The 19,669-nt window shown below is 44.7% G+C and overlaps 1 protein-coding gene across 4 annotated transcripts in view; it reads right to left on the bottom strand.

Annotated features, from left to right (window-relative positions):
* Positions 1-19,669, bottom strand: part of zzz3 (zinc finger, ZZ-type containing 3) — a 144,687-nt gene that overhangs the window by 90,716 nt on the left and 34,302 nt on the right. The window contains exon 2 of one of the 4 annotated variants that reach the window (XM_070886544.1): positions 11,517-11,600. The exons of 2 other annotated variants lie outside the window; for them this stretch is intronic. In XM_070886544.1, coding sequence (XP_070742645.1) covers positions 11,517-11,548 — 32 coding nt within the window. In that variant the 5' untranslated portion in view covers positions 11,549-11,600. Of the gene's footprint in view, positions 1-11,516; positions 11,601-19,669 lie in introns of those variants that run through there. One more of the 4 variants, XM_070886541.1, reaches the window with a different exon arrangement.

Here is a 19,669-nt window from a genome sequence, read left to right as displayed (position 1 = left end):
GCTACAACTGAACAGGGTATTGATGAAGCCACACCTAAAACTGCGTACAGTTTTAGTCTCTGTATTTAAGGAGGAATATACTTAGAATTCACAGAGGCATCTTCCACCGTTTAAAAGGAGTTCATCGGTCACCTGAGTGCTCATTTTTGGTGTGGAAGCAAGTCATCCTCGACCCCGAGGGACTGCCTATGATGATGGATATACTTGCATTGGAGGCAGTTCAGAGAAGGTTCACTAGGTTGATTCCTGAGATGAAGGGGTTGCCTTATGAAGATAGGTTGAACATGTTGGGCCTATACTCATTGGAGTTTAGAAGAATGAGAGGTGATCTTATTGAAACCTAAAAGATTCTGAAGGGGCTCAACAAGGTAGATGCAGAGAGGATGGATCCCCTCAGATAGTTTCAGAATAAGGAGCCGCCCATTTAAAACTGAGATGAGGAGGAATTTTTTCTTCTTGGAGGATTGTGAATCTTTGGAATTCTCTGCCCCAGAGAGCTGTGGAGGCTGGGTCATTGAATATATTTAAGGTGGAGAGAGACAGATTGTTGAATGATAAGGGAGTCAAGGGTTATGGTGAGCGGCCAAGATCAGATCAGCCATGATCTTATTGAATGGTGGAGCAGGCTCAAGGGGCCAAATAGCCCATTCCTATTCCTATTTCTTATGTTTTTATGAAACAAATGTGTCACAGTAATAACTGTAGTGACTGAATTTCCTGAAATATTCCTTCAACGTGCTACCTGTTACACTCTGCTGTGGCCAGCTACAATTTTAAAATGGCACTCTCTTATTCATTTCAATAAGCGTGGTTTGAGACAGTGGCTTACTTGGTCCTGTGCTACAACAAGAATTGAATTTGGCAATAAAATCAGTGACGTAAAAAAAAACATAAATTCAATAGTTGTGCAAAATAGGACTTCCACAGCACTGAATGAAAAGCTGTCAGATAATCTGTTACCAGTACTGCACATACTAGAACCATAGGTGCTACTGTCTCATAGAAATTTACGGCACAGAAGGAAGCCATCCGACCCATTGTGTCCGTGCCGGCCAAAAAGGAGCTATCTAGCCTAATCCCACTTTCCAGCTCTTGGTCCGTAACCCTGTAGGTTATGGCACTTAATGTGCATATCCAAGTACTTTTTAAATGTGGTGAGGGTTTCTGCCTCTACCATCCTTTCAGTGAGTTCCAGACCCCCACCACCCTCTGGGTGAAAAAAAGCTCTCCTCAACTCTCCTCTAATCCTTCTACCAATTACTTTAAATCTATGCCCCCTGGTTATTGACCTCTCTGCTAAGGGAATTGGGTGCTTCCTAGCCAATCTATTCAAAAAAAGGGAACAAATCCGACTGTGGCAACTACAGGGGAATCTCCCTGCTATCAACCACTGGGAAGGTTGTCGCTAGAGTCCTCCTCAACCGTCTTCTCCCTGTGGCCGAGGAACTCCTCCCGGAGTCACAGTGCGGATTTCGTCCCTTACGGAGAACAATGGACATGATTTTTGCAGCACGATAACTGCAGGAAAAATGCAGGGAGCAGTGCCAGCCCTTATACATGGCCTTTTTCGATCTTACAAAGGCCTTTGACACAGTCGACCATGAGGGCTTATGGAGCGTCCTCCTCCGTTTTCGATGCCCCCAAAACGTTTGTCAACATCCTTCGCCTGCTCCACGATGACATGCAGGCTGTGATCCTTACCAGCGATCCGCTAACAGACCCATTCCACGTCCAAACCGGGATCAAACAGGGCTGCGTCATCGCTCCAACCCTCTTCTCAATCTTCCTCACTGCCATGCTCCACCTCACTGTAAACAAGCTCCCTGCCTGAGTGGAACTAAACTACAGAACCAGTGGGAAGCTGTTTAACCTACACCGCCTCTAGGCCAGGTTCAAGACCACCCAAACTTCTGTCGTTGAGCTACAGTACGCGGACTACGCCTGTGTCTGCACACATTCGGAGACTGAACTCCAGGATGTAGTCGATGTATTCATCGAGGCATGTGAAAGCATGGGTCTTACGCTTAACATCCGTAAGACAAAGGTCCTCCACCAGCCTGTCCTAGCAGCACAGCACTGCCACCCCCCAGTCATCAAAATTCATGGTGCGGCTCCCATACCTCGGGAGCCTCTTGTCAACAAAGGCAGACATTGATACGAGATTCAACATCGTCTCCAGTGCGCCAGTGCAGCCATCGGCCGCCTGAGGAAAAGTGTGTTCAAAGACCAAGCCCTCAAACCTACCACCAAGCTCATGGTCTACAGGGCTGTAGTAATTCCCACCCTCCTGTATGGATCAGACACATGGAGGACTTACATAAGGCAAGATCCTGCAAATCCCCTGGGTACAGGCTAACATCCCCAGCAGTGAAGCACGAACCACACTAGATCAGCTTCGCTGGGCAGGCCACTTAATTTGCATGCCAGACACGAGACTCCCTAAGCAACTGCTATATGCGGAGCTCCTTCTTGGCAAACAACCCAAAGTTGGGCAGCGGAAACGTTACAAGGACACCCTCAAAGCATCCCTGGTGAAGTGCGACATCACCACTGACGCCTGGGAGTCCCTGGCTGAAGACCGCCCTAGGTGGAGAAAGTGCACCCGGGAAGGCGATGAGCTCTTCGAATCGCAACGCTGCGAGCGTGAAGAGGTCAGGCACAGGAGCGTGTGGTCAATCAGTGCCACCTCCCCCTTCCCCCGACGACTATCTGTCCCACCTGTGACAGGGTCTGTGGCTCTCAAGTTGGACTGTTCAGCCACCAAAGAACTCACTTTAGGAGTGGAAGCAAGTCTTCCTCGATTCCGAGGGACTGCCTATGATGATCCAATCTATCAAGGTCCCTCAATGTCTTACCAACAAAGTGCTGTATTAAGAAAATCTTTACCCACTACGATATGTCAGTGGGATTACCAGGGATTCTACGATGTCTCAGTGGGATTATCCAGGGATTCTGCGATGAGTCAGCGGGATTATCTAGTGAGTAGCCAAGGTATTCAGGGCAGAAATATTTTAATTCGGTCAGTGATTTGTACTAAATTAGCTGATTCCAGCTCAGGGTAAAGAGGGGGAGAAATATTTCTGTTAGATCAGGGTACAAAGGGATACGGAGCAAAGGCAGATAAATGGAATTGAGGTACAGATCAGCCATGATCTAATGGAATGGCAGAACAGGCTCGAGGGGCAGAATGGCCTACTCCTGTCCCTATGTTCCTAATCATCTTCAGTATCCTGGATTAAGGGGAAATGCATGCAATTTAACTGTAGGTTCAAACTCAATTGGCAAACATAGAAAATAGGTGCAGGTGTAGGCCATTCGAGCCTACACCACCATTCAATATCATGGCTGATCACGCACTTCAGTACCCCATTCCTGCTTTCTCTCCATATCCCTTGATACCTTTAGCCGTGAGGGCCACATCTAACTTCCTTTTGAATATATCTAACGAACTGGCCCCAACAACTTTTTGTGGTAGAGAATTCCACATGCCCATAACTCTCCGAGTGAAGAAGTTTCTCCTCATCTCGGTCCTAAATGACTTACCCCTTATCCTTAGACTGTGACCCCCTGGTTCTGGATTTTCCCAACATAGAGAACATTCTTCCTGCATCTAACCTTTCCAATCCCATCAGAGTTTGATATGTTTCTGAGATCCCCTCTCATTCTTCTAAATTCCAGTGAATACAAGCCTAGTAGATCCAATCTTTCTTCATATGTCAGTCCTGTCATCCTGGGAATCAGTCTGGTGAACCTTCGCTGCACTCCCTCAATAGCAAAAATGTCTTTCCTCAGATTAGGAAACCAATATCCAAGGTGTGGCCTTACCAAGCCCCTGTACAACTGTAGTAAGACCTCCCTGCTCCTATATTCGAATCTTCTCGCTATGAAGGCCAACATGCCATTTGCTTTCTCTACCGCCTGCTGTACCTGTATGCCAACCTTCAATGACTGATGTACCATGACACCCAGGTCTCGTTGCATCTCCCCCATTACCAATCTGTCACCATTCAGATAATAATCAGCCCTCCTGTTTTTACCACCAAAGTGGATAACCTATTTCTAGGGCCACTTCCTTAAGTACTCTGGGATGCAGACTATCAGGCCCTGGAGATTTATTGGCCTTCAATCCCATCAATTTCCCTAACACAATTTGCTGACTAATAAGGATTTCCTATAGTTCCTCCTTCTCTCAAGACCCTCGTTCCCCTAGTATTTCTGGAAGGTTATTTGTGTCTTCCTTAGTGAAAGCAGAACCAAAGTATTTGTTCAATTGGTCTGCCATTTCTTTGTTCCCCATTATAACTTCACCTGATTCTGACTGTAAGGGACCTACATTTGTCTTCACTAATCTTTTTCTCTTCACATATCTGTAGAAGCTTTTGCAGTCAGTTTCTATGTTCCCTGCAAGCTTACTCTTGTACTCTATTTTCCCCCTCCTAATTAAACCCTTTGTCCTCCTCTGCTGAATTCTAAATTTCTCCCAGTCCTCAGATTTGCTGCTTTTTTGGCCAATTTATATGCCTCTTCCTTGGATTTAACACTATCCCTAATACAAGATTCACATGGTTAATTGAAAGAAGGTCCCAAAAGCTGCTGTTACATTGCAGCCTGGGTTTTGGAAGAGCAATATAACTGAGTCCCTCACCGGTGAGCTGTGCTCGGTGGGTAGGGAACCAATATTCGGCACCTGCACTGAGTTGGTCAGGACATTTTAGCCTCACAAGTGCGAAGCAGCGATGTCATGACCAAGTTTCACAATGTCAACCTCCATAACGGGCTGCTGCAGTGGTACCTGCGAGTTTGACAGCCCTGGTAAGACTGGCAACAAGCCAGGAAAATCCAGTGATGAATGGGCCTTCCTTTCGGCCAGCCTGAGTAACAAATCTAGCAGTTGTACGTTGAAGGAGCTGCCATCTTCAGAAAGGCTGGTGTTACATGAGAGCCAGCAGCCAACATCAATACAAAAGTGGCTAAAATCAGTATTTTTCCCCAGCTCCACTTCAGAACACTATGAAAGATGGTGTTGGCCATGGCTCAGTGGTAGCACTCTCGCCTCGAGCCAGAAGGTCAGGGACTTGAGCACATAATCTCGGTTGACACTCCAGTGCAGTACTGAGGGAGCACTGCACTGTGGGAGGTGCCATCTTTTGGATGAGACGTTAAACCCAAAGCTCAGGTGGACATAAAAGATCCCAAAAACACTATTTTGAGAGGAGCAGTGAGATCACCTGACCAATATTTATCCCTCAACTAACATCACTAGAACAGATTATATGGTCATTGTGGGGCCTTGGCTCCTGTGTTTCCTTCATTACAACAGTGACTACACTTCCAAAAGTACTTCATTGGTTGTAAAGTGCTTTGGGGTGTCCTGAGAAAGTGAAAGGCGCTATAAAATGCAAGTCTTTCTTTCAACCTGCCTGTTCGGTAACAATTTTTTGCAAGAACTGTTGGAAAAAGATTCTCTCGTCTCTCAGTGAGCTGAAGAGACGGGCACGAATCTTTTAAAAAATAACATTAAATTACAAAAAATGGGAGGGCTACTTGCAGCAACAAAGACCAGCCGTCATCAGGAGTCCTATTTTTGGTTACACCCCTTGCCGTATGAAGGAGGAGAGGCATCCTGCTCCCATGCTTCATTGTTCCAATAGGCACGATGGAGTACTCGGATTTACCCTTCCTGCCTCTCTCCGTTTGCATTGTGGTGGGTCTTTTGGCCATTCCCCGATGGAATGCGTGGGTGGGAAAATGTTGAGAAATCAATGGTTTACTACTCCTCAGAACTAAATATAGAGAACAAACTGGAAAACATTAGGGCTGACTAGTTTACAGAGCTGCAACAATGCTGCCGGTTTGTGTAAGTGGATTTTATAATTGCAATCGCCAGGAAAACTATGATGACGAGTTGATGTAAAGAACACTTGCACCCCAAGAGTAACTGTTAAACACGGTTTGGAGAGCATCATTTAAGCTCTTTTCCGGTTTCCAGATGAATGGAATTCTCATTTTTTTCTAAAACTATTATTTACATCAGAACACAGCAGGTACAAAGCCACATCATCCTCCTCTTCATTTTTCAAAATGTCATAAAATTAACAGTTTTCAAAATAAAATGAACACCTCATTTTGCATTAACAAGTGTCTACATCTCAGTTATGAACAAAGTAACATGACAAAGTATGAATCAAAGCACAACACAGAGATGAATCGCACCATTCTAAAACAACGCACATTTCTATAGCATGCCTCATGTACAGGCCTGAACGCAATGGATAACGAGTAGATGTTGAGCTGGAGGGAGAGAAGGCAAGGAAGCTAAAGCGCCAAAGGGGACTGTCTCCAGGAGTTTCGAAGGAAGGCTAGGAGCTGAGGAGGGCCCTCCAGAGCATGGAGGCATAGGGAGTGATAGTGACTGATGATGGGAGAGTGGAGAATGAAAAATAGGATGGTGTTAGAGAGTACTGGCGGGAGTACGGTTCGAGGGAAACAGGAATGCGAATGGCCTAACAGGAGAGATATAGCTCCATCTCACAAGTGGGATAGATTGGGTGTTCCTATCTCTGTAATCTTTCCGGCCTACAACCAATGTTCCCTTTAAGCTGCACAGCACTCTGGAAGTCCTGCTCAGACGGTTCAGCGCTTTTACATGGAAAAAAACGCATATCCACCGAGTTTTGAATGAGCCATGCAACCCGTTAAAGGGACCGCGTGGCCCCCAAAAATTAAAGAGAACATTGACTACAACGAATTTTAAATAGGAAACACCATGCATGCGGGTATTTTGAATGGGCTGAACACCGCAAAAAAATGACGAGAGCAATGCCTACAACCCTCCGAGATATCTGCGATCCTTCAATTCTGGCCTCGAGCATTCACTCCCTAAACCTCTCCGCCTCTCTCTCCTCCTTTAAGACGCTCCTTAAAACCTACCTCTTTGACAAAGTCATCTGCCCTAACTACTCTTTATGTAGTGCGGTGTCAAATTTTATTTTAATGGTCCCAATGAAGTACGTTGGAACATTTTACTACATTAAAGGCGCTATATAAATACAAGTTGGTGTTGTTGCTCCGATGCTCTCATTTAAGATGAGGCCCAGCTAGAAGCTGATATAATATAAGATGATGATACAGTTTGCCTTCTGGGAGTGATGAGCTCAAACGGGCAGAATGTGATTCTTCAATAAATTATGCACTCCTCAAAGTTATTCCAAAAAAAAACTGTTTTATTTCTGTTTTATTCAATGTCTAATGGGAACTAACTTAACAGAGACATTCTTGTATATTTGCTCTTGTATGACAATGCTGTCACCAGGCTTCTTTGTATTAACTCCTCAAACTCTGCCTCTGAGCTTGCTTTCAGTCAACTCCACAAACTCATCCACATCTGTCTGTCTGTGAAACACTTTGGAACATTTTGCTACATTGAAGCCCCTATATAAATGTAACTTAAATGATACCAATATGTTTTAGAGGGAAAAGGTATGTTTAAGCCAATGCTTTAACATTGTGCAATACTCTTAACCCATTATTTGAAACTGCTCACTTGTGACAGGACTGCAACCACCAAGTGTAATCCAACTCAAAATGCTCTCGCCAGACACAACCAAAATTTGGACGGCCAAAATCTATAATTGGGCAGTTGGAAGTTTCTAATACAAGTGGACAAGTACAAAAATCACACATGCCCATTATGCTTTACTGAAATATTGATTCTCTCGTGTGCCTCCCTCTTTTTGCTGCCTTCAGTATGTGCTTAGATCCAGCAGTCGTATCGATAGAGGGGTTTCCAAACGTTTGTGTGGCAGGACTCCCTGCAACTACTGACAATCCCGGGAACTCCCTGTAAGTAACTGACACACTCCGAAAGACACCCTGCAAAGGCTGACAGTTATGAGAATCTCCTGTAATTTGAGACACAATTATCATTATTTCCAAAAAGATATTGTCGGCTACCCAAAGTAAACAGTTCTTTCATGGTTTTTATTAGTATAGATTCACAGAAATAATAAGCTTCCAAGTCAAGTACAAAAAAAAGAAAATTACTGACAGATGGGAGAGAATTCTGATGACTTTCCAATCCCATTCACTCCAGGGGACTTCAGTTTGAAAACTTATGCTTATAGGATGGAATCGGTCAGTCAACTTTTGGACCATACATTTTGTCAGTCTTTCTCTCCACTTCCTATTTTCACTGCATGTCTTCTCTCTCACGTCTTAAAATAACTCCCGATTACATACGCCTGGCATATTTTTTTAAATCTACAATCACAAAGTTCAGACACATCACATTGAAACAGCCCAACAACGACCACCCACGGTACTTCCCACAAGTGTAATCCAGCTCAAGTTATCACTTTGCATTCTGCAATGCCTGAAACGTAATGAAACTTAAATGCTTTCTCCAAACATAACTCAAGTATTGGCAGAACCAAATGTATAATTTACAGCTGGGTGGTTTCACTTTATGTGGACGAGTACAAAAATCTTGCACACCCATTATCTGTTACCTCAGGATCTCTGTCTCTGTCTCTCTCCCTCCCTACCACCACCTCTAGTTGAAATGTCTGGTCTTTAGAAAAAACAAAATTCTAAATGAAGAGTAAAAACAAAAGCTTAGAAACACTTCACCCAATTCTCTAGTCAAGGCTTTCAAACCATTGCTAACAAGGCTCAAAGAATTTAAATTCTTAGATTGACATGAAAGATTTTAGTATGCAGAGCACATGACCTTCCAAAGCAGATTTACAAACTGACCTTCCTGACACAGTGAGTGCTATTCCCGGCCAGATGGAGATGATTGGGTAAATCCCCCGTCAATCACGCCTGGAAACCCCACTGCTGTAAATGACTGGGATTAATTTTACAGTATTATGTTGCCATCCTCCACTCACTGCATTTTGCTGGAGAAATCACTGGGATTTTATCGGGAGAAGTAGCTGTAGTTTGTAGAGACTCTTTTGAAATAGACTTGGTAAATTGATTGTGTTGTTGTTTGCTGAGTAAACAAACTTTGTTCGCTGTAAAATATATATCTGTAGTTTGCTGGAAGTCCTGCCGCAAATCCCACCCCACCTCCCAACTCAATGGCTGACACAGTGGTGTTAATAAACACTCTCAGGTAGACTGTCACTTTAGAATATCTGAAAAGTGGTTTCTGATTTGCAGCGATACAAAAGCTGATAATACAACTTCCAAATCAGAAACTGACCAGACGAGTAATGTGATTTGGGGCCAGGTTATATAAACAAGGCACAGTCCAGTCTAAGACAGGTAGCTCCAGTACAAATATACACTACAAGAGGGGTATCCAAGCTACAGATACGAGCCTTCGTAATCCAGGTCAACACAGTCCGAAGTGTGTTTACATTTCTTATTCATTACTGTACTTTGGATTTTGAGGCCCTGGAGGTGTGCAAAGGACTGTTCCTAATGCTGTTACCTTGTTGGTGAATAAATCCTAAATCAGAGACACCTAAATCGGTTAGTATCTGCGACTTGAGATACTAACTCATAGGAGCAGGGCGAGATCATTCAGCAACCTGAGCCAGTTCCACCATTCAATTAGATCATGGCTCATCTGTATCTCGGCTCCAGTTATCCGCCTTGCCTCACTATCCCTTAATACCCTTACCTAACAAAAATCTACCGATCTCAGTTTTGAACGCGATCCTGTCTGCTTATCTTCCTTGCACATGTAATGATTGCTCTGTGGACTGCACATACAAGGACGGGCAATGACTTGCCCCAGATTCTGATAAACACCACTCAATAACCAGAGGAGATTAGTTCACTCGCTCCCCTTCCAGGTGTTACATTCTAGTTTCTCTTTTAGGCTTTTAGGGCTTCGCACATTTAATACATTAAATTGCATTTTGGGGAGTTTGATGTCTGCGCCTTAAGATAGAATTGTATTATATACTGGTATTAAGACTGGAAATTTATGTCCCGATTTGGGGCTAAATGTTTGGGGGGGGGGGGGGGGGGGTGTGAGGAATCATGTTATGCAACTCATATTCCCCCTCCCCCCAGGTTGTTCTCCCAGTGAAGCAATTTCACTAAGGACACAGCGATCCTAACAACTCTTGCTCCCAAATAATATACTCATGCAAAAAGTACTGTGATACTTAATCAGCAACTTTCCCTCCCAACATCAATCCAAGCTCCTGCTACCAATTTGGTGGGGAGGAGATTTAAAATCAGTGAAAGCCAGGACTGCAGTCAGAAGCAAGCATTCGATATCACAGTGCTGGAGGGATAAAGCAACAGCTGATCGGACGGAATCTGCTGGCCGAAATGGGAAAGAAGAGAGAAAAAGTACTTATGGGTATCAGCTGACAATTTTTGTAGATAAAATCTTTTACAAGTCGATCCAAGCATTGCACAAGTGACACAGATCTTTTGGTTTTAGAGTGTGGGTTGTCTTGTATACTAATTAATAGTGTACATCGCTTTAAGGAGATGGCTTGCGAACTGCACATTTAACCAATACATTTACAGCTCAGCTACTATTTTAACAAAGTGAAAGGTTTGTAGAATAAGAACATAACACAAGATAGAATTTTGGGCTCTAAGGTAATCAGGGGATATGGGGGATCAGGCGGGAAAGCGGAATTGAAGTCAGGCATCATCCATGATCTTATTGAATGGCGGAGCAGGTTTGAGGGGCCGAATGGTCTATTTCTCTATGATTATTGTATTACCTTTGTTACAAGCTCCTCTTATTTCTTGATTAATATTCTGACCAACAGTATATCTACTATTAGGGGGCCGAAAACTACTCTGATATGTGTTTTGTGCACCTTGCTTTTTCTTATCTCCACCCATAGGATTCTACCTCCTGCTCTTTGAGCCAAGATCCTTCCTCACTACTGTCCTTGTGTCATCCTTTATCGGGGCTACCTCTCCTCCGTTTCCATTTTGTCTGTCTTTTCGAAATGTTAAGTAGCCTGGAATATTTAGTTCCCAACATTGGTCACCATGCAACCACATCTCTGTAACTGCGAGAGACTATGAAGCATCCTCCTCCGTTTCGGCTGCCCACAAAAGTTTGTCGCCATCCTCCCCCTGCTCCACGACGACATGCAGGCCGTGATCCTGACCAACGGATCCACCACAGACCCAATCCACATCCGGACTGGGGTCAATCAGGGCTGTGTCATCGCCCCTCTTCTCGATCTTCCTCGCTGCAATGCTCCATCTCATGCTCAACAAGCTCCCTGCTGGAGCGGAACTAAACTATAGAACCAGTGGGAACCTGTTCAACCTTCGTCGCCTCCAGGCCAGATCCAAGACCACCCAACCTCTGTCGTCGAACTACAGAACATGGACGATGCTTGCTTCTGCGCACATTGAGGCTGAACTCCAAACAATTGTCAACATCTTACGAAAGCATGGACCTTACACTAAACATCCGTACGACAAAGGTCCTCCACCAACCTGACCCAGCCACACAGCACTGCCCCCCGGTCATCAAAATCCACGGCGCGGCCTTGGACAACGTGGACCACTTTCCATACCTCGGGAGCCTACTATCAGCAAGGGCAGACATCGATGACAAGGTCCAACACCGCCTCCAGTGCGTCAGCGCAGCCTTCGTTCGCCTGAGGAAGAGAGTGTTCGAAGATCAGGCCCTCAAATCTGACACCAAGCTTATGATCTACAGGGCTGTAGTGACACCCGTCCTCCTGTATGGCTCAGAGACATGGACCATGTACAGCAGACACCTCAAATCGCTGGAGAAATACCACAAACGATGTCTCCGCGATATCCTGCAAATCCCCTGGGAGGATAAACGCACCAATGTCAGTGTTCTCGATCAGGCCAACATCCCCAGCATCGAAGCACTGACCACACTCGACCAGCTCCATTGGGCAGGCCACACTGTCCGTATGCCCGACACAAGACTCCCAAAGCAAGCTCTCTACTCGGAACTCTTACATGGTCGGCAATCCCCAGGTGGGCAGAGGAAATGTTTCAAGGACACCCTCAAAGCCTCCTTGATAAAGTGCAACATCCCCACCGACACCTGGGATCCCTGGTCAAAGGCCGCCCGAAGTGGAGGAAGAGCATCCAAGAGGGCGCTGAGCACCTCGAGTCTTGTCGCCAAGAGCATGCAGAAAACAAGCACAGGCAGCGGAAGGAGCGTGTGGCAAATCAGACTCCCCACCCACCTTTTACTCCAACCATTGTCTGTCCCACCTGTGACAGAGACTGTAATTCCCGTATGGGACTGTACAGCCACCTGAGAACTCACTTTTAGAGTGGAAGCAAGTCTTCCTCGATTTTGAGGGACTGCCTATGATGACGACGACATCTCTGTAATGGCTATTAGATCAAACCCATTTATCTCGATTTGTGCCATTAATTCGTCTATCTTGATATGAATGCTTCGTGCATTCAGATAAAGTGCCTTTAATTTTAACTTTTCACCATTTTTCCCTGATTTGCCATTCACTGATGCACTGTTACCGTTAAACTCTCTGGGCTGGATTTTCGGTTGTCTAACGCCTCATTTAGTGGCCAGAAGGTGCGTTAATGGGAGCATAAGAGGTTATCGACCGGGAGCACAGCATTTAGCGCCCCGACCGAAAATTCATTAGAGGCTCACTGGGGGCGCAAACCAGTAGCGCCTGGCTACTGACGATCACTCCGATCATGACGTATTCCTGGTGTAACGTCCACGCTTGCCCCCCGGCCGCCAAGAACAATGTCTGGAAAAACAGTCGATACAGGCTCACAGAGTCATTAACTGGGGGTCACCATTGACCAGAATCTTAACTGGACCAGCCACATAAATACTGTGGCAACAAGAGAGGGTCAGAGGCTTGGTATTCTGCGACAAGTGTCTCACTATCTGACTCCCCAAAACCATTCCACCATCTACAAGACACAAGTCAGGAGTGTGATGGAATACTTTCCACTTGCCTGGATGAGTGCAGCTCTAACAACACTCAAGAAGCTCGACACCATTCAGAGTAAAGCAGCCCGTTGATTGGCACCCCACCCACCACCTTAAACATTCACTCCCTCCACCACCGGCGTACCATGGCTGCTGTGTATACCATTTACAAGATGCACTGCAGCAACTCGTCGAGGCTTCTTTGACAGCACCTCACAAACACGCGACCTCTACTACTTAGAAGGACAAGGGCAACAGGCGCATGTGAACACCATCATCTGCAAGTTCCCCTCCAAGTTGCACACCATTCTGACTTGGAAGTATATCGTTGTTCCTTCATTGTCGCTGGGTCAAAATCCTGGAATTTCCCCCCCCCTAACAGCACAGTGGGAGTACCTTCACAACATGAATTGCAGCAGTTCAAGAAGGCGGCTCACCACCACATTCTCAAGGGCAATTAGGAATCGGCAATAAATGCTGGCCATGCACAACTCATGAACAATTTTTTTTTTTAAACTGCCTCCGTTAAAACAGTATTTGAGGTAGCTTTCAGATTTTTGAAATTTTAACCTAATGGGGGGTGGTGCTAATATTACCCCCATTATGTCCTCCGCACATGGAAGAAACAGAACAGCCCCCAGGAGTCAGTAAGGTTACCTAGTGACTGGCTGAGCTATATAGAACAGGAAGATCCCAGGTTCAATTTCTAGTCTAGACTGAGCTTGATGATCTCAGCCTGTGACACACAGGACTCAACATCCCTGATACTCAAGGTTTCCTACAACTGAACACTACTTAGCAAGTATTGATGAATGTGTGCCTGTGTGGACGTCAGTTCCTAATGACATTCATTGATAAGATTCACACATGAAGAATGGCCAAATAGGACAGGGCTCAGTAGTCTACTGGTTATAGTCCTGACTTGGTAATTCAGAGGTCAAATGCCATCGTGGCAAATTATGGAAATGAATTCAATAAATTTGGTGATTTATGGGCTAGCACCATGAAAACTGTTGGACTGTCAGAAAAATCCAACAGGTTGACTAGTCCTTCAAGGAATGGAACTGGTCACTCTTACCCAATCCGGCCTATAGTCTTGTGCATCAGTCTTGTGTGCAAAGTTGCTGCTGCATTAGTGACTACACTTCAAAAAGCACTCAGGGACATAGTTTGCAAGTCCAGTTCCACACTACAACCCTGACTATTAACGGCCTCAGGCAATAAATATTGCCTTGTCAGTGTCGCCCAGCACAAAACCATCAAAAAGTCAATCAACACTTTTGAGAGTGGTGAAGAAAAAGAGAGAAGAGGAGATAAAACTGGGAGCAAAGAGCAACAATAAAAGACATTTCAAAATAAAACAGCATGTATTTGCTGCTTTGAGAAACTGCAGTAACCTGCAGATAAAACACATCACACTCCTTGCTGTGTACATGTCAACGCTGCTTCTTTTAAATTCAGAGATTTCAGGGGAGAAGAAAGTCTTCACTTGTGATTAGACAGAGGTTTTCTATGCAATAATGGCAATCCTGAACTCCAGGGTAGAATAAGGGGGGGAAATACCAACTTTAAGGAGGTCAGAAGCCTTAGCTGATTCACTTTCAGCCAGCAGCAAGCAGAGAAACATTGCAATCCGGTAACAAAAGGCTCAGAATCTCCCCAAAGCAATCAATGCCAACCCTCAAAAATACTTAAAGAGTCAACAGAGAAACGGGCTCGGTGCCAAGTAAATCAAAGTGATTTGATTTGGCTGCGAGTATAGTCCTATACAACAGGATGACTGAGATAGGCTGCATGGTTTCTCCTCCTTCCTACCTTTTAAATGAGGCCCCAGTTAGCTGCCTGAATTTAGGAGAATACTAGGAGAGAAGGTTTGGAAGTTTATTTCATTAAGGAAGGAGTTAGTAGAAAAAGTAAAACTTGTTTTTAAATGCAATTTGATTCCAGTAGAAAACCAAACTGGAAAAAATAATCATGCAAACAAAAGTCTTGAAATGACTGAAGTCTTCCTCACTGCATGGATCCAGGCACACAAATGATATCAGTGCAGTCGTGGAATGTTTCACTATGTACTGCCCTGAGCAGAAATGGACACTGAAATCTAAGCCATCTCCTATATAGAGCAGCATAAACACAGCTCTCAGCCAAAGCACAGCCAAGTGAAACAGTATAACCCCAAGAAGCTGTGTTGTGAATGGTGGGAATTATCCTTTAAATCCATTCATAACACCCTCGAGACTGAAATGCAGAAGAGCCTGTCACGAGTTGGAAGACACTGCCTGCCATTTGAGGTAAATGCGCAACAGACAAGACACTGTTTACCCACTGATATCACAAAGTGTGAGCTGCAGCCTCTGCAAAATGGAAGTGTTTTCATTACATAAATAAAAAATCCCTGAGATGTCATCTAACAGTTGTTACAGATACTGACTGCAGTTTTCACGCTTTTTGGTAAACTATCCCTCGTGCTACAAAAAGATCAGGCCAAACAACCCAGAAGAAGAACATAAGAATTAGGAACAGGAGTAGGCCATCTAGCCCCTCGAGCCTGCTCCGCCATTCAATAAGATCATGGCTGATCTGGTCGTGGACTCAGCTCCACTTACCCGCCCTCTCCCCATAACCCTTAATTCCCTTATTGGTTAAAAATCTATCCATCTTTGACTTGAAAACATTCAATGAGCTAGCTTCAACTGCTTCCTTGGGCAGAGAATTCCACAGATTCACAACCCTCTGGGAGAAGAAATTCTTTCTCAACTCGGTTTTAAATTGGCTCCTGCGTATTTTGAGGCTGTGCCCCCTAGTTCTAGTCTCCCCGACCAGTGGAAACAACCTCTCTGCCTCTATCTTGTCTATCCCTTTCATGATTTTAAATGTTTCTATAAGATCACCCCTCATCCTTCTGAACTCCAACGAGTAAAGACCCAGTCTACTCAATCTATCATAAGGTAACCCCCTCATTTCTGGAATCAGCCTAGTGAATCGTCTCTGTACCCCTTCCAAAGCTAGTATATCCTTCTTTAAGTAAGGTGACCAAAACTGCATGCAGTACTCCAGGTGCGGCCTTACCAATACCTTATACAGTTGCAGCAAGACTTCCCTGCTTTTGAACTCCATCCCTCTCGCAATGAAGGCCAACATTCCATTCGCCTTCCTGATTACCTGCTGCACTGCAAACTAACTCCAGGTCCCTCTGCACCACAGCATGTTGTAATTTCTCCCCATTCAAATAATATTCCCTTTTACTGTTTTTTTTCCCCCAAGGTGGATGCCCTCACACTTTCCGACATTGTATTCCATCTGCCAAACCTTAGCCCATTCGCTTAACCGATCCAAATCTCCTTGCAGCCTCTCGGTGTCCTCTACACAGCCCGCTTTCCCACTAATCTTAGTGTCATCTGCAAATTTTGTTGCACTACACTCTGTCCCCTCTTCCAGGTCATCTATGTATATTGTAAACAGTTGTGGTCCCAGCACTGATCCCTGTGGCACACCACTAACCACTGATTTCCAAACGGAAAAGGACCCATTTATCCCGACTCTGCTTTCTGTTCGCCAGCCAATTCTCTATCCATGCTAATACATTCCCTCTGACTCCGTGTACCTTTATCTTCTGCAGTAACCTATTGTGTGGCACCTTATCGAATGCCTTTTGGAAATCTAAATACACCACATTCATCGGTACACCTCTATCCACCATGCTTGTTATATCCTCAAAGAATTCCAGTAAGTTAGTTAAACATGATTTCCCTTTCATGAATCCATGCTGCGTCTGCTTGATTGCACTATTCCTATCCAGATGTCCCGCGATTTCTTCCTTAATGATAGTTTCAAGCATTTTCCCACTACAGATGTTAAACTAACCGGCCTATAGTTACCTGCCTTTTGTCTGCCCCCTTTTTTTTTTTAAACAGAGGCGTTACATTAGCTGCTTTCCAATCCGCTGGTACCTCCCCAGAGTCCAGAAAAGTTTGGTAGATTATAACGAATGCATCTGCTGTAACTTCCGCCATCTCTTTTAATATCCTGGGATGCATTTCATCAGGACCAGGGGACTTGTCTACCTTGAGTCCCATTAGCCTGTCCAGCACTACCCCCCTAGTGATAGTGATTGTCTCAAGGTCCTCCCTTCCCACATTCCTGTGGCCTGCAAATTTTGGCATGGTTTTTGTGTCTTCCACTGTGAAAACGGAAGCAAAATAATTGTTTACGGTCTCAGCCATTTCCACATTTCCCATTATTAAATCCACCTTTTCATCTTCTAAGGGACCAACATTTACTTTAGTCACTTTTTTCCATTTTATATATCTGTAAAAGCTTTTACTATCTGTTTTTATGTTTTGCGCAAGTTTACCTTCGTAATCTATCTTCCCTTTCTTTATTGCTTTTTTAGTCATTCTTTGCTGTTGCTTAAAATTTTCCCAATCCTCTAGTTTCCCACTAACCTTGGCCACCTTATATGCATTGGTCTTTGATTTGATACTTTCCTTTATTTCCTTGGTTATCCACGGCTGGTTATCCCTTCTCTTGCCACCCTTCTTTTTCACTGGAATATATTTTTGTTGCGCACTATGAAAGAGCTCCTTAAAAGTCCTCCACTGTTCCTCAATTGTGCCACCGTTTAGTCCTTGTTTCCAGTCTACTTTAGCCAATTCTGCCCTCATCCCACTGTAGTCCCCTTTGTTTAAGCATAGTACGCTCGTTTCTGACACAACTTCCTCATCCTCAATCTGTATTACAAATTCAACCATATTGTGATCACTCATTCCGAGAGGATCTTTTAGAAACATAGAAAATAGGTGCAGGAGTAGGCCATTCGGCCCTTCTAGCCTGCACCGCCATTCAATGAGTTCATGGCTGAACATGCAACTTCAGTACCCCATTCCTGCTTTCTCGCCATACCCCTTGATCCCCGTAGTAGTAAGGACTTCATCTAACTCCTTTTTGAATATATTATGTGAATTGGCCTCAACAACTTTCTGTGGTAGAGGTTCACCACTCTCTGGGTGAAGAAGTTCCTCCTCATCTCGGTCCTAAATGGCTTACCCCTTATCCTTAGACTGTGGCCCCTGGTTCTGGACTTCCCCAACATTGGGAACATTCTTCCTGCATCTAACCTGTCTAACCCCGTCAGAATTTTAAATGTTTCTATGAGGTCCCCTCTCATTCTTCTGAACTCCAGTGAATACAAGCCCAGTTTATCCAGTCTTTCTTGATAGGTCAGTCCCGCCATCCCGGGAATCAGTCTGGTGAACCTTCGCTGCACTCCCTCAATAGCAAGAATGTCCTTCCTCAGGTTAGGAGACCAAAACTGTACACAATACTCTAGGTGTGGCCTCACCAAGGCCCTGTACAACTGTAGCAACACCTCCCTGCCCCTGTACTCAAGTCCCCTCGCTATGAAGGCCAACATGCCATTTGCTTTCTTAACCGCCTGCTGCACCTGCATGCCAACCTTCAATGACTGATGTACCATGACACCCAGGTCTCTTTGCACCTCCCCTTTTCCTAATCTGTCACCATTCAGATAATAGTCTGTCTTTCTGTTTTTACCACCAAAGTGGATAACCTCACATTTATCCACATTATACTTCATCTGCCATGCATTTGCCCACTCACCTAACCTATCCAAGTCGCTCTGCAGCCTCATAGCATGCTCCTCACAGCTCACACTGCCACCCAACTTAGTGTCATCCGCAAATTTGGAGATACTACATTTAATCCTCTCGTCTAAATCATTAATGTACAGTGTAAACAGCTGGGGCCCCAGCACAGAACCTTGCGGTACCCCACTAGTCACTGCCTGCCATTCTGAAAAGTCCCCATTTACTCCAACTCTTTGCTTCCTGTCTGACAACCAGTTCTCAAACCATGTCAGCACACTACCCCCAATCCCATGTGCTTTAACTTTGCACATTAATCTCTTGTGTGGGACCTTGTCGAACGCCTTCTGAAAGTCCAAATATATCACATCAATTGGTTCTCCCTTGTCCACTCGACTGGAAACATCCTCAAAAAATTCCAGAAGATTTGTCAAGCATGATTGCCCTTTCACAAATCCATGCTGACTTGGACCTATCATGTCACCTCTTTCCAAATGCACTGCTATGACATCCTTAATAATTGATTCCATCATTTTACCCACTACCGATGTCAGGCTGACCGGTCTATAATTCCCTGTTATCTCTCTCCCTCCTTTTTTAAAAAGTGGGGTTACATTGGCTACCCTCCACTCCATAGGAGCTGATCCAGAGTCAATGGAATGTTGGAAAATGACTGTCAATGCATCCACTATTTCCAAGGCCACCTCCTTAAGTACTCTGGGATGCAGTCCATCAGGCCCTGGGGATTTATCGGCCTTCAATCCCATCAATTTCCCCAACACAATTTCCCGACTAATAAGGATTTCCCTCAGTTCCTCCTCCTTACTAGACCCTCTGACCCCTTTTATATCCGGAAGGTTGTTTGTGTCCTCCTTAGTGAATACCGAACCAAAGTACTTGTTCAATTGGTCCGCCATTTCTTTGTTCCCCGTTATGACTTCCCTGATTCTGACTGCAGGGGACCTACGTTTGTCTTTACTAACCTTTTTCTCTTTACATACCTATGGAAACTTTTGCAATCCGTCTTAATGTTCCCTGCAAGCTTCTTCTCGTACTCCATTTTCCCTGCCCTAATCAAACCCTTTGTCCTCCTCTGCTGAGTTCTAAATTTCTCCCAGTCCCCGGGTTCGCTGCTATTTCTGGCCAATTTGTATGCTACTTCCTTGGC

This window comes from Pristiophorus japonicus, chromosome 8 (assembly GCF_044704955.1).
Source record: "Pristiophorus japonicus isolate sPriJap1 chromosome 8, sPriJap1.hap1, whole genome shotgun sequence".
NCBI lineage: Eukaryota > Metazoa > Chordata > Chondrichthyes > Pristiophoridae > Pristiophorus > Pristiophorus japonicus.
Note: the sequence above shows the minus strand (reverse complement) of the source record. Positions and strands in the feature narration are given on the sequence as shown.